This window comes from Myotis nattereri, assembly GCF_964212035.1.
Source record: "Myotis nattereri genome assembly, chromosome: 6".
Classification (NCBI taxonomy): Eukaryota; Metazoa; Chordata; class Mammalia; order Chiroptera; family Vespertilionidae; genus Myotis; species Myotis nattereri.
Genome location: NC_138081.1, coordinates 53635132 through 53649823, shown reverse-complemented (window position 1 = coordinate 53649823; position 14692 = coordinate 53635132). Strand labels below are relative to the sequence as shown.

Sequence of the window (14692 nt, the reverse complement as noted above, 5' to 3'; positions counted from 1 at the left end):
GGGACCGAGGGCTCAGGCACCTACCTCTACAGCAACTTAGACCAGAATTAAGTACTTGTAGGTGGGCCTTAAAAATCAAAACAAAAACAGCAGCTCAGTGCAAAACACTTGAACCTCTCCCACTGGCTATGCCTTCAATGGTGTTTCCCCAGCACCAGCAGGTGGCTGAGGGCCCACTCAGCATATTAAATTGTCTCCAAGCATTAGTCTGCCCACCATTCTGAGTCTGTGATTTTCCTATTAGCAGAGCAGCCTGGAAGGGATCCGGTCACTGGTGGTTGTTAATGATGCAGCTGACAAGGGAGAAATAGTGTTCAACTCCATAAAGAAATGTCAGGGGTAAGCTGTTCACCGCTTCCCTTTCATTCCCTTTCGGGATAAGGATGGCCCATCCCTAGTGCTGCCCTGTGGGAAGGCTGGGATGGCGGTGTGTGCCCAGAAATGCTGCCACACCCCTATGCTCAGAACTGCTCAAAGCTTTAATCTTTAGGAGAAAACAGCCAGAAACAATATTCAACAGTGACAAAAAAATGAAAACCATTCTCCTGAACTTATAAGAAATGACGACTCATGCAGAGACTCCCAACTTGCAACTGTGCCCTCCAAGTTTTCCTGACTTCTCTCCTCGCTCTGACACCAGAGTGCATTGATGCAGATGGTCACTCCAACTCCGGCCATCCCGCCTCTCACTAAATTACTCCTACCCAGAAGGTCTCCTCAGTGTCTGATTGTGGGGTAGGAACTGATGACATTGGGAAGGATGTACCCCTGACCATTAATGCCTGTTTTGTTTTGACATGCACAGCATATGAAATACAAAATGCATTACAGCGGTCGTGTAAACGCAAAATAAATAAGTAAATAAATAAAATAAAAAGAAATGACAACTAAAAGTAATGAGAAGTAAAAAATGATTTGCTTCTGTAAAGAGTCATTAACTCTTTACGCACCTGGTTCCTCCTAGTTGTATTCAAGTTCCTATGTTAATATATTGACAGTAATGGACTTGACATGCCTCTTAGTCACATGAGGGCACACACAAAGGTCAAACTAGATGCTCAGCCACCTGATGGGGTAAAGTTATGTGAGATAAAGAATGTGCACCTTTCTAGTTAATAAAAGCAAGTTGTTCTGTTGTCGTGTACTCAGTATTTAGAGAGGAAGCTTCTTGAATCCTAGCTTTTCCTGATTTACTTAACAAAGGTACTTGCCAGTCAACAGGTTGAAGTTACAGCGCGTCCATTGGTCGGTGTCTATGTTGTAGGAATCTATATGCCGCACCAGGATCCGGTCATTATTGTAGTCCAGGTCATTGCCTCCAAGGACGTAGAGCTTCCTATGGACTGCAGCCATGGAGTGGTAGACCCTTCTCTGCAGCATGGGGCTGCGGCTTATCCACTTGTTCTGGAAAAAGAAATTCAGGTGAATTCTGTTAATAGCAGAGCGTCATGGCAGAGAACAGCTGTGCCTCGTTAGTAGTGGGGACCTAATGTTTGTCAGTCACCTTCTGTTTAAATGATGTTCATATACTTTGAAAGGAATGGGCTTCTTCCCCGAGAACAAGGGCAGAAATACCCACAAGCTCTATTTTTCAACTTACATAAGGCATTACCTCTTGTTTGGGTGCATTTCATAGGGCATTTCGCATTTGTAAGGGAAGCATATGAAAATATAGAAATTGAGAGAATTTACTTATGCAAATTAAGAGTGAAAGTGCATGGCTAGGTATACTGACTAAGGTGGTGTGATGATTAAGAAACAGGCTCTGGACTTTGAGTACCTGACTTCATAACTTGTGTGTAACCTTGAACAATTTACTTGACCTCTCTGTGCCTGTTTCCTCATTTGCAAAAAACAGCAGCTCAATGCAAAACACCTGAACCTCTACCATTGGTTATGCCCTCGATGGTGCCTCCCCATTGGGGTAATAATAGCCACCTGCCAGGACTGTTGTGTAGGTTAAATGAGCTAATACACATAAAGCATTTAGAACAGTGGTTCTCAACCTTGGCTGCACATTAGAATCACCTGGGAATCTTTTTAAAATCCTGATTTCTGGGCCTCATCCTCCGGAAATCCTGTTCCTTTGTTATGGGGTGGGGCCACAACATTAGTAACAAAGAAACAGAATTTCTGGAGGATGAGGCCCAGAAATCAGGATTTTAAAAAGATTCCCAGGTGATTCTAATGTGCAGCCAAGGTTGAGAACCACTGATTTAGAACAATGCCTCACACATAATAAATGTCCAATAGATATACACTTTTTAAAAAGTATTGTGTTAATCACTGACTATCCCCAGACCCTACCTAAGCTAGAGGGAGGGTGGCTTTGCTGTTCTACTAGGGTTAACCTCTTGAGATCAATGGAAGAGCTAAGATTTGGTTCAGCAATGGATTTCTTCATTGCCTTTTATCAGCCCCCTTTAATGTATTTACAATCACATTTTCTGTCAAGCTGAGAAAAGTTATTTCTAGGCATTTATTGTTTTTTGTAGAATGCCAAGTTTTATATGATAATTTTAGGCAATATTTGGTTCTGGGTTACTCTTAATAATACGAACAGTATGCTCAACACCTCTTACAATAAGACTCCTATTTAAAATATAATGTAAAATTAGATAAAAATAAAATATGACTAATTTTATATCTCAACTAAGTAATGGACAGGTAAGTAAACATAACCATTTTCTTTCTACATAAACACAAAACATACAAGAATAACCCAGGTTCCTTTTTGCCAAGAAAAAATTGGATTTTGACCAGAAAAAAAATCTTATGATGTTTAGGATACATAGAATTTCAATAGTTCACAAAGCTGTAAAGGAAGAAGAAAATGTTTTGTATAAATATTGGGTATTAACTAAAGGTATATCTATTAGCTCATTTCTAATTTCTCTTTTAAAGATACACTCAAAAAATGAAAGTGGTTTGTACAATTTGAAAGGCTTGCATTTATCTGTTCCTCCTTTTTTGTTGTTTTTCATCATCATCTGATATTTTTCCATTCATTTTTTTGGGAGAGCGGAAGAGAGAGGGAAAGACAGAGAGAAACATGTCGACTGGTTGCCTCTTGCATGAGCCCTGACCAGGACCCCGGCCAGGGAGGAGCCTGCAACCAAGGTACATGCCCTTGACCGGAATTGAACCTGGGACCCTTTGGTCTGCAGGCCAATGCTCTATCTGCTGAGCCAAACCAGCTAGGGCTGCTTCTCCTTTTTAAACATGTCATACTAAGAATCTCCTTCCAATTAAATGTCTTCTTTAATAAAATAGTCAAACCTTTCTTTCAGGTATTCCGCTAAGAAATATCTTTAATACATTACATGGGGGTGGATTTACCTCAAAACTCTGATGACACTTTTCTTAGGATGCTTTCTATGAGGCAACCCTGAATAATATTAGAAATTGGTGTCTGCATTAGCAGTCCGGTCCCCTGCCATAGGACTGTGGACCCCGTCTGGTTTGCAAAGCCTGCCTGCCTCCCCTGATTACATCTTTAGCCTCCTTCTCTGCCGTGCCTGCCAGGTGAGCCGACAACCGCTGCAAAGGCAAGGAAACAGAGAGGCCTGGTGGGGTCATTCCTAATAAGCTAGCACGTGAATACTAATCAGTGGTGGGGAAGCAGAGGTCACCCCAGCCTGCCTGTTGGCAGGTAGCGATGTGCTCTGTGGCAGATGGCGGGCATTATCGACTCCCCACAAAGGCCTCGCAGTGAAATAAGCACCGGGGCTGGATGATAGAGTTATTGAGATTCTGAGCAAGATGCAAGCAGATGTGATGTTTGCCAGAACCCACTGTAAACAATATGCCAGCAGAATTTTTAAAAAGAGCATGTGTGTACAAACATGAGACAGAAATCATTTGAGAAACGTTAACACCTTCTTCCTCTTTAACCACATGTGCACTGAACTCAAGCAACGGCAATTAATGATCCCTCTGGAGACATCTGGCCCATGGACATGTGGTCTCTGAAATCTACAGCTTCTAATGACATCAGGAAACACACTTGCAAAGACAGAAATACCTTTGTTAAATTCAGAATTAAGTAATTGTTAAAATAAAAAGATTCCAAATAGATTGAGGTCACTTTGGACATACATTTGGTGGCTAATCCCAAATTGGACAGCCAATGCCAACCTGTTGTTTCATGTTTCAGTATTTCCAGCAGACAAATATGAAGTCCCCAGGTTAAATCATTATGAATATTGTCATAATCATGAAAAAATTGACATGACCAAAATCATAGAAATAGCAAATTTCAGCCCATATTTGCTAAAGTCATAGATATTTAGGTAGAAGAAAAGAGAATAAAAATAGTTCTTTGGTGGGGAGGGGAGATGTTATGTGTGCATGAGAAGAGGCAGAAGGAGGGATAGGAGCCATCATAATGCTTTCAGTCCAGGCCCCAGTTATCAGATGAAAAACAAACTCTTCAGCTACTTCTACTTTGGATGTGTCCTAGACTCTGTTCTAGGACATTTTGGCTATACTGAGTTAAATAAAAGTCATTATTTTATTTTGGAATAATGAAACCATAAGCAAGTCCACCCCCATCGCCCATGACATGCTTTCTAAAAGGACATAGCAACAGGACAATTCCAATCCTTTCTTTGGATGCCTCTGAATATGAACAGCTACTTGAGATAATGGAAATATCTTCCTCTTTTTTCTACATTGGGCAAAACTCTGAAAGAGTTAAGCATGTTGTATAGAATAAAACTGAAGGAGCTAAAACTTTATGAGAAAAAAAAAAAGAAGCAAAAAGCAGTTTATCCAGATGCTTCCTTTTCTTTCTAGGTTTAAGATGCATGTGTGTGTGTGTGTGTGTGTGTGTGTGTGTGTGTGTGTGTGTAGACTTGGCATTCCGACTACTAATTACTGTAGACATCTTTTAAAATTCATTTTAATTAAGGTAATGAGCTCTTCTTATAGGATTCTTACCTGGTTAGGTTCATACACCATTAGTCTATTCTGATACTGTGCGGTGTTAGTTACTCCACCTGTATGTAATGGATTAACACGTGTTAGAGTTTTCATGAATAAGAGATAGGATATTCCAACATAAGAATGAGATACAATTAAAGAAAAATTAGCTACTGTTGAGAATTTGTTTGTATACCCTTGTGGTTAACCTATGCCATAATTAAGAAGCTTATTTTGAAGCCGTTTCATTTTCAAGAAACATTTCAGAAGCAATCCAGTTGAGAGCAAGCAGCAAGTATGCAGAGATTAGCAAGAGATCTCCAATTCTGGCAAGCTGCTCAACATGGCCAGAATGAGGGGAAATGAATAGAGAGGGAGGGGGAGTGCATACAGCACACAGACAAATCTCTGCAGTTTATGCCAGGAACATAGTTCTATAGAAAATTCTCGTCTTTAGCTAAATTGACAGTTTTAATCTCTAGTCTTCTATATACTAACACAGTGATATCCTGATAGCTCTTTAGAACAGTGGTTCTCAACCTTCTGGCCCTTTAAATACAGTTTCTCATTTTGTGACGCAACCATAAAATTATTTTCATTGCTACTTCATAACTGTAATGTTGCTACTGTTATGAATCATAATGTAAATATCTGATATGCAGGTTGATCTTAGGCGACCCCTGTGAAAGGGTCGTTCGACCGCCAAAGGGGTCGCGACCCACAGGTTGAGAACCACTGCTTTAGAAGAACCATATCTAAGAAAAGACATTACTTATAAAAAGAAATCTAGCTGTGGTCAGTGTGGCTCAGTTGCTGGAGTGTTGCCCCATGTATCAAGAGGTCACTGGTTCAATCACCATCAGGGCACATGCCCTAACCAGGCTGGATCCCCAGTAGGGGGCATGCAGGAAGCAGCTGATCAATGTTTCTCTCTCTCTCTCTTCCTCTTTCTCTCAAATCAATAAACACATATTTTAAAAAAGAAATCTAGAACCAATGCTATCCAATAGAATATAACATGACTCACAAATGTGAGTCACATATGCAATTTTAACTATTCTAATAGCCACATTAAAAGTAAAAACAGTGAAATTAAACCAAATATAAATTTCATTTCACTAAAAATAGCCAAAATATTATCTTTTCAACATGATATCAATGTAAAAAATATTGAGATTTTTTTTTTCATATTGTCTTCAAAATCCAGTGTATAGTTGACATAGCATATCTCAGTCCAGATTAGCCACATTTCAAGCGCTCAGTAAACTACAAGTGGCTAATGTACATACTGGACAGCATAGTGCTAGAGCATAGTTGCTGCTGTCCTCAACTCTTTTAAAGCCCTCTTGACAATCGCTTAGATCCAAAACAACCTGAAACCTTCTGCTTAATCAAGAACAACTAAAAAAATCATTACACCTTTAGCCAAATTTCCCATACTTCTTTTCATGTTTGTGGTATACATCGAGCCCAATAAAACACAGAAATACTTGATTCTACTTTAATTTTTACCATTAAATGGAAAAGCTAAAAAATAAAGCAGCAAAAAGAAAATAATATGATATAAATGTTAGGCAATAACAGAAATATAAGTACCTCTCCCCTCCAATTCTGTCTTTAAAAATATTGTCTCACACATATTACTAGACACTTGTATAAAATGAATAACATTCTTATTTTAATAAGTATCACAAAGATTAGCAGCTACTTTTGCAATAAATATCTAAAATTGAAGCAGACCAAAAAGTTTCCTATTGAATTTTTTTTGAAAGATCCAGAGACATGAGAGCATGAAACAGATAGGGAAGTGGGGAGAAGGGCAGGAAGAGATTAACCAAATAATTTATATGCATATATGCATAAACCATGGACACATATAATAGTGTGGTAAAGGTCTGGGGGGAGGGGCGGTGGGAGCAGGAGGAAAGGGGTCAATGGGGGAAAAAAGGGGACATCTGTAATACTTTCAGCAATAAAGATAATTTTTTTTTAATGAGTACTGTTACAATACTGTCCAAGACAGCCTTATCCCTGTCAGCTTGACTATACACAGGCTTCTTCCTGCCTCTAGGCCCCTAACTTCCCTTTTCATAGAGCACTTACTTTAGAAAACTTTTAATTATAAATTCGTTCTGGGACTCTGTAAAAGGTAAATCATTTAGGAAGCTTCTTGCAAGTTTTAGACTGAGGAATATCTTCCTCCAAGACCTGGAGCTAACCCACTGAAATGTAATCCCCAAGCAGACCATGCCCCTATCTCCCATTTTCTATGCAGGGGAGGAGCCTAACTTCGGTGGGTGCCAATCAGCAAACACAAATGTCCCAAACAGAGAAAAACATTTACCAACTCAGGGATAACTGAATGTGCTCAACAGTTCACATTGATCAACCTTCCTCCAAAGCCCTTCGGTACTTTTCCACTAGTTCACCCCTGGTCTTAAAAACCCTCTTGCAGGTGAAACCGGTTTGGCTCAGTGAATAGCGTCAGCCTGCGGACTGAAAGGTCCAGGTTCAATTCCGGTCAAGGGCATGTACCTGGGTTGCGGGCACATCCCCAGTAGGAGATGTGCAGGAGGCAGCTGATCGATGTTTCTAACTCTCTGTCTCTCTCCTTTCCTCTCTGTAAATAAATCAATAAAATATATTTTTTAAAAAAACAAAAACCCTCTTGCCTCTTTTTTTCAGAGGAGTTGATTTCGGACTGCTTTCTGGTCTCTCTCCACTAGTGCCATAGTCTTGAATAAAGTCTTCCTTGTCTGTTTTACTTTGTCCATTATCACTTTTGCTTTGACAGTTCAGATACTTTAAATAGGTCACCTCCATCAACTCCATGGGCAGGTGTCAAGCCAACCAGAATGCAGAGGGTTAGAGCATAGCCCTCAACTGAGCTGAAATAGTCAATTAATACTAATGGATACAGGAAGGGGAGGGAACCTGTCCAGATCTTTCATTACTCTCTCATTCAACTCTGGTAAGGAGATTATATCTTTCATGTAATTGACCATGGCTATTATTAACTGGAGGGCTTTTTATTTTTGTAATTCTCTCTGAAGCTTGCAACCACTTTTTAAGCTTAATGAAAGATTTGTCCAAGGAGGAAATCAAATAACAGAGAGAAATGAGCTTCCTGCCCTCAAAAAAAGTCTTTTTTGTGTTTCTCATCGAATGTCTCATTTTAAAAATGAAAAGAAAACACACTTGAGAAAGCTGAGGCTCAAGTGCCTACATGGAGTGAAAATGTATCACAAAATAAATACAGCGGCATGTTTACTTTCCCCTCCCAACCTTCCTTTTCTTATCTGATTAAAAACTGAATGTCCAATAATTCTTTCTCCACAAGAATAATCAAACCTATTGAGACCTCACAAGTCTTCAGTATTAAAATGATTGCCAAGTTTTGATCTGGGCCATAACCGCCAGATTAACAGCCAGCTCACCTATAATCATTTCTCCAAATGAGAGGGAACAGAGGGTAAAGCTCCCACCCACTATTTCAAAACTCTGATGGTTTACCTACTTGTTTTAGAAATATGGGACAGAATTAATATCTACTGCAGTAAACTATCTGTTTATGACACTATTTGAAAATATTTACACTACTATATGTACCAAACTCTGCCCATTATAGATTAAATGCACCACCAGTGGATTAGAATGTAGCTATTACATCCTCTCTCCCAAGCAGGGCACACAGTTTATCTTTACCCTCTTCAGAATTATTATTTACTGTCTTCCACAGCTGCATCAGCTGCATTAAAATCTGCACTCAGTAATTAGATTCCTTACCCTCACATACAAATTTTCACTCACATGACAATGTTTAGAAATGAGATACTGGGTTACTAGTTGGGAGTAGAGACAGAAGCCCTAGTTAGTTATTTGGTTGATTACTTCTAGAATGTTAAACCACAGGAGGTGCCTAAAAAACCTAGTGCTGTAACTTTTGCCAAGTCAGGATTGCCAGGGAAAACCTTAGAAATTGGTTTTATTGTGTTTCCTTTTGAAATAATTTACAAATGAGCACATAAATAAAAACTTCTTCTCACTACAAAACAAGTTTTTTAAAAAGCCCCCAAGTTCTCCGTCCACCAGTCTCTGGCAGTGTTACTCATCGGCAGAGCTTGGTCATTACATTCCCTTCACATAACACTCCTCACTTTCAGATTCATCTGCTGAAATGAGATGCTAAGGATTTGCATACAGATTTGACTATACAAAAATAGATATGGAATTAATAACAGTCGCTATATGTTTTAATTTCTCCCAGATGGGGTACCCTTGCCTGCAGCGGTGTTCCTGGCTTTGAAAGTCATCAAGCTGATTTGTCTGCTCTGGGTTATGATGCCACATGCTGCTCCACTGTCCCCTGCAATCAAAGGCTTGCAAAGATAGATTCCAGGCCATCGAGTATATTTTATAGATTGGCAGTTTTGATCTCCCTCCCCCACCCCAGGGGGGAATAATCTGCATCTTAACAGCTTTCTATAGATACATCTGTCATTAAATATGCCATTTCCTATCAGCATCCATTTTTAAAGCCAAGTTTTCCCTAACTTTGAAGTGCCACGGACAAAGTGAAGACTTTCCACCAAAATTGAAAATGAACGACCCTGTCTTATACTTTTTTGCACTGTGACTTAAAGATATACAGCAGGTTCCCCCAAAGTCAAATAAGTCTTTAAAAACTGCCAGAAGGAATGAAAAGTTACCACCATGCTACCAGCAGTGAGCAATGCTTTCTATCATCAAGACAAGAGGAAAGCATTTTTCTTAAGCTTCCCTGTTCACCTCCCTACAAAGTGTTGTGACAAATGGATGAATGCGTACCGGAGAGAGGATGACAGGTGACTGCCAAACAAGCAATCTTTGTCTGCACTACTGAGAATTCACCGACTTCCAAAACCCACTCTGTTCAAGAGCAGCAACTGGTCAATGCTAGTGGAGTCTATAAAATTGTGTGTTTAGAAAAAACAACTTTCAATATTTGGTGATCAAGGTAGGTCAAGTCTGGGAGCTCTGCTAATTTTTTTCAAGGACAGAAAATACCTCTGTTGACAGAGTCCCACACTAGGACAATACTAGTACCCACCCCGATGCAAAAAACCCAGTGTGCCCATGCCCTCGGGGGAGATGCTCCAAGCTGGAATTCTGCTGGCCAGTTCAAGATCACAGAAAACCAGCTCAGGTTCTCTGCCAAGTCTCTTGGAGGCCTGCAGTGCCCAGCTTCACGCCAGTCAAGGGGAGAGTTTCTGGACAGGCTGTGCTATCAACAGGCTCACTTATGACTCTATTCTTGGGGGGACCATTTAACACAACCAAACTCAGGTTCCTTATAATCAACACAGAGATGATGAGATCTCTCATTGGTTTCAGATGAACTATAGTGCACGGTATAGAGACAATCTACAAAGGGAAGTTTTTGTTTGTTTTTTTTAAATATATTTTATTGAAGGCGTTGGTGGTATAGTGGTGAGCATAGCTGCCTTCTAAATATATTTTATTGTTTTTTTTACAGAGAGGAAGGGAGAGGGATAGAGAGTTAGAAACATTGATGAGAGAGAAAGATCCATCAGCTGCCTCCTGCACGCCCCCCACTGGGGATGCGCCCGCAACCAAGGTACATGCCCTTGACCGGAATCGAACCCGGGACCCTTCAGTCCGCAGGCCGACGCTCTATCCACAGAGCCAAACCGGTTTGGCTACAAAGGGAAGTTTACTACAATACTGTACTAGTTTGTTATTAAAGTTTCATAAAAGGTACAAATGAGTATTATGGAATATAGAAAAAATAACTAAGTATGGAATACGAAATTAATAATGAACTAATTTTGTATTATGGAATAGATTTCTTATAACCCTTTTTTTTTCTAATAACCAGAATTACTGGCTGGCTTACCAGGATATCAAAGGCTGTTTCCTTCAATAGTTTAAGCATCTCCTCTGTAAAATCACTCTAGTTCTCAAAAGACTAAACCTTCATACTTAAGGTCTAATTATCAAAAGAATGACCTGATATTAGGTGTGAGTTCATATTAATCATTTTTTATAGAGACAAACTCATTATTAGTCCTTGATAAAAGGGACATCATGGGAATATTTGCAATAAATGCAAAAAATAAGCTTTTTATTATCAATTTTACAGATTAGACTGTCCATATTTTTGGAGTGTTTATAATGCTAAATAAACAATTAAAGCCAAGAGTCATTCTACTAAATTAGCATCACGAGCAGAAGTATACTTAATCCATGCATTAAATTAAAACTAGTATCCATTTTATTTCTGTCACACTTGAGCAAACCACACAAATGGATGACTAATTAATATACTCAAAATCTGCAAAGAAAGTCTCAAATTTACAAACTATAAAGGAAGGGTTGATGCAGCTGAAAATAAATTGTATTTATGTTACCTAGAGTGAACAGATATAAACTTGTGACCCAAAATATGTAAAGTATGCCAAATGTGCTATTTTAAATTAATGAAATGATAAACAAGGGTAAAATCTACCTCAATGCAGATGTCAGCTGCCCTTCAAAATCTTAATAAAATTCCCTCTCCCATTCCTCATTTTACAGAAAGCTGAAATCCTGCCCCCAAAGATTTCTGCATGTTCCTAGCAGGGTTAACCTCTGAAGGTCACTTCTGCTTGTCTCTGTTGTCCTGGCTTAGCTGGGTTGTTGCTGGCTCTTTTATCACCCTCCTGCCATTAACCAATTATTCAGCCATTCCCCATTTCTATGATAAAGCCTTAATCTTCTCTCCTCTTAGGAAGAAAGAAAATGACTTATTTCCCATATTCGTAGGTAGAGGAATTTAACTCACTATTCTACCTTCTTTTTCTAGGTTCATAGACACAAATGGATCACCTAACCAAAGGCTTTTCTCTTTTCTCTCTTTGAGAGGAATTCTGGAGTCAATGGGTTAGACTTTTTTTTTCTTCTAATTAACTAAACTAACAATTTTAAAGGCCACTGGATGACTACCCTATATAATAAAAGGCTAATAGGCAAATTGTCCCCTCTGGAGTTCAACCAGGAGACTGGGGATTCGATTGCTTGCTATGATGTGCGCTGACCACCAGGGGGTGACGCAGAGCATGGCAGGTGACCATTGGTGGTGGTGGGGCACTGAGGGAGCGAAGGAAGGAGGAGACCGGGAACATGATCGGCCCTGATTGCAGGCTAGGCCTAGGGACCCTACCCATGCACGAATTTCATGCACTGGGCCTCTAGTATTAAATATAACATGTAATCCTTGCAGAAAACAATGTTCTAATCTAAACCAGATGCAGTTTAGAGTTAGCTCCATATTATCACTAAATTTCTTTTTAACTTTGTGTTACATTTATGGTTTAGAAACTGAACTACAGAACCACAGAAAGGAAGACGTTATGTGGCTCCGTTCTGTGTCCTGGGAAAGACAGTCAGTTAAACCATAAAAGACAAACAAATGATTGTTGATTCTAAACAACTCTCCAGGTTTGACTGTTCTCCAGTGTATCATGTCATTTGGAAGTTCTTCTGACCATGTGGGCATGTTTTGAGATCTTTGTTGTAGTGATAAACAACTAGTTTGTGTGGTTTCATGGGAAAAACATGGTTTTCAGAAGCCAGAGGCACAAATTCCAATTTTATAAAATACTAACTATGTGATCTGGGAAATCATGTAACCACTTTAAGCCTCTTTCTCTGAGCAGTAATCTGAGGGTAAATAAAGTGCTATTTCTCCAGGGGAGCAAGCTAGGATGAAAGCTTTGTTAATTATTTTGGAGAAAGTAGGTTATCTGATTGTTTGGCTTCCATCTCAGCTGTAGTGGCTTTTTAAAATATTTTTTATTTTTATATTTATTTATTTATTTTTAATATTTTTACTTATTTCAGAGAGGAAGAGAGAGAGAGAGAGAGAGAGAGAGAGAGAGAGAGAGAGAGGAGAGAGAAACATCAATGGTGAGAGAGAATCATTGATCAGCTGCCTCCTGCATGTCCACTACTGGGGATTGAGCCCACAACCTGGGCATGTGCCCTTGACTAGAATCGAACCTGTGACCCTTCCGTCTGCAGGCCGATGCTCTACCTACTGAACCAAACCAGCTAGGGCTTTTTATATTTATATTTAATAAAATTTATTGGGGTGACACTGGCTAATAAAATTATATAAGTTTCAAGTGTACAATTCTATGATACATGGTCTGTATATTGCAGTGGTTTTGTTTTCATCTCTTTCAGATGGGGAGTAGTAAAGGTTGGGGCAGCAGTGAAAAAAGAGGAGAAAAAGTAACTGCCAGGGCAGCTGCTTGCTACAATGAAGCAGCAAAGAAGATTTTAATCTTAGTGGGCATTCCGGTTCGCTAGGAACCTGTAAGTGGACAGGCCAAGTGATCAAGCTCCAAACCTCTACCAGGCAGGTGACTTCATCATGTGGGAGCCACCTCCAGGGGCAGCAAACGCTCTGCCTTCTGTGCTCACTCCCTCAGCACACCTGGTTCTCCCTCAAGCAAACCTTAAGCCCTTGACACGCACCTAACGGGAATGCCAGCATGCTGACCTTCTTCCAACAGCATCCTTGAGGTATTCCCAGACTAAGAACCACCCATCATGATTGAATCCAAGGATCTGCCTTCTCCAGTTCTCTGTTGAACACGGACCAAAAATAGGACAGATATTTGCAAACCGAGTTGCCATACTTTTGTGGTTCTCAACCTCAGTATGGGCTCTGGCACCATCTCTTTGTAACAGGTCAATTTCCCCTGTTTTCTCTGGGAGGCTTCTTCCAAGGCCACTTCCTTCGGGAGCTCTACCGAGTCCTGACACTGCACAACCTCGACAGGCAACCCTGTCTCTCGCTGACTCCATTAAGAAGGCACCTACTCAGGTTCCTGCCTCTCCCCTGTGGCAGTATCCACATCCAGCATTGCCTCCTGCCCTCCAGGCCTGGAGCTTGAGGGGTCTCCCCTCCTGTCCCAGACTGAATCCCTCCCAATCTCTTCCCGCCTGTTAGGGACCCTGTGTCTGTCAATACTGAATCTCCCGGACTTACCACTATTCCTGACACCTGGGAGGTGCTCTCAGCATTTAGTGACCAAGGATGCCCCGCTTCCCTTCACCTTCCTTTTGACTCTCTCCTTTCTCTTATCTGTGCATTCGCCTAATGCACTCACATCCTTAAAAAAAAAAAAAAAAAGTCCCTCCTTTGACCCTGGATTTCCTCCTCTGGCTACTCTCTCTTTTCTCAGCCAAACTTACTTCTTTTTCTTTCCTTCCTATCCTCTTTTTTCTTCCTAAAGCCAAAATGCTATTTATCAATTTACAATGAAAAAAGATGTGCTGTCACATGGACAGAAATATGTGTGCACCTAGAAACAGCACATTCTCTCCCTGTCGGCAGGAGCATAATGATCAGAAAGCTGTCTGGTGAGATCAGATACAGGGAATGAAGTTTAGTCTAAAGTGGAAGCTAGAGTGCAGTGGAAGCTAGAAGGCAGTTTTCACTTCCTCGCTTTCCTTTTACACTGCATTCTAGCCTCCAATTTCTAGCATTGCATTCTAGTTTCAACCTTCTCCACTCCCCTGACATGGCTTTCACTGAAATTACCAAGTAGGTCCTGACTGAGAAATGCAGAGGAGATATTTTGGACCTGTAGTAGTGGATGCCACTCACCCACCCTTCTGTAACATCCTGTTCCCCTTCTCTGCATCTTCCTCAATCGTGTTTCCCAACCTTCTGCCCTTGTCCCCTTTCCAGAGCATCTCTTGCCCATCGGTCTCCTCA

At 40.3% G+C, this 14692-nt stretch overlaps 1 protein-coding gene across 2 annotated transcripts in view; it reads right to left on the bottom strand.

Annotated features, from left to right (window-relative positions):
• Positions 1–14692, bottom strand: part of KLHL32 (kelch like family member 32) — a 197534-nt gene that overhangs the window by 16456 nt on the left and 166386 nt on the right. For both annotated transcript variants that reach the window (XM_081093830.1, XM_081093831.1), the window contains 2 exons: positions 4942–5000; positions 1212–1404 (listed from right to left, as the gene is read on the bottom strand). In XM_081093830.1, the coding sequence (XP_080949956.1) occupies positions 1212–1404; positions 4942–5000 (252 nt within the window). The remainder of the gene's footprint in view (positions 1–1211; positions 1405–4941; positions 5001–14692) is intronic.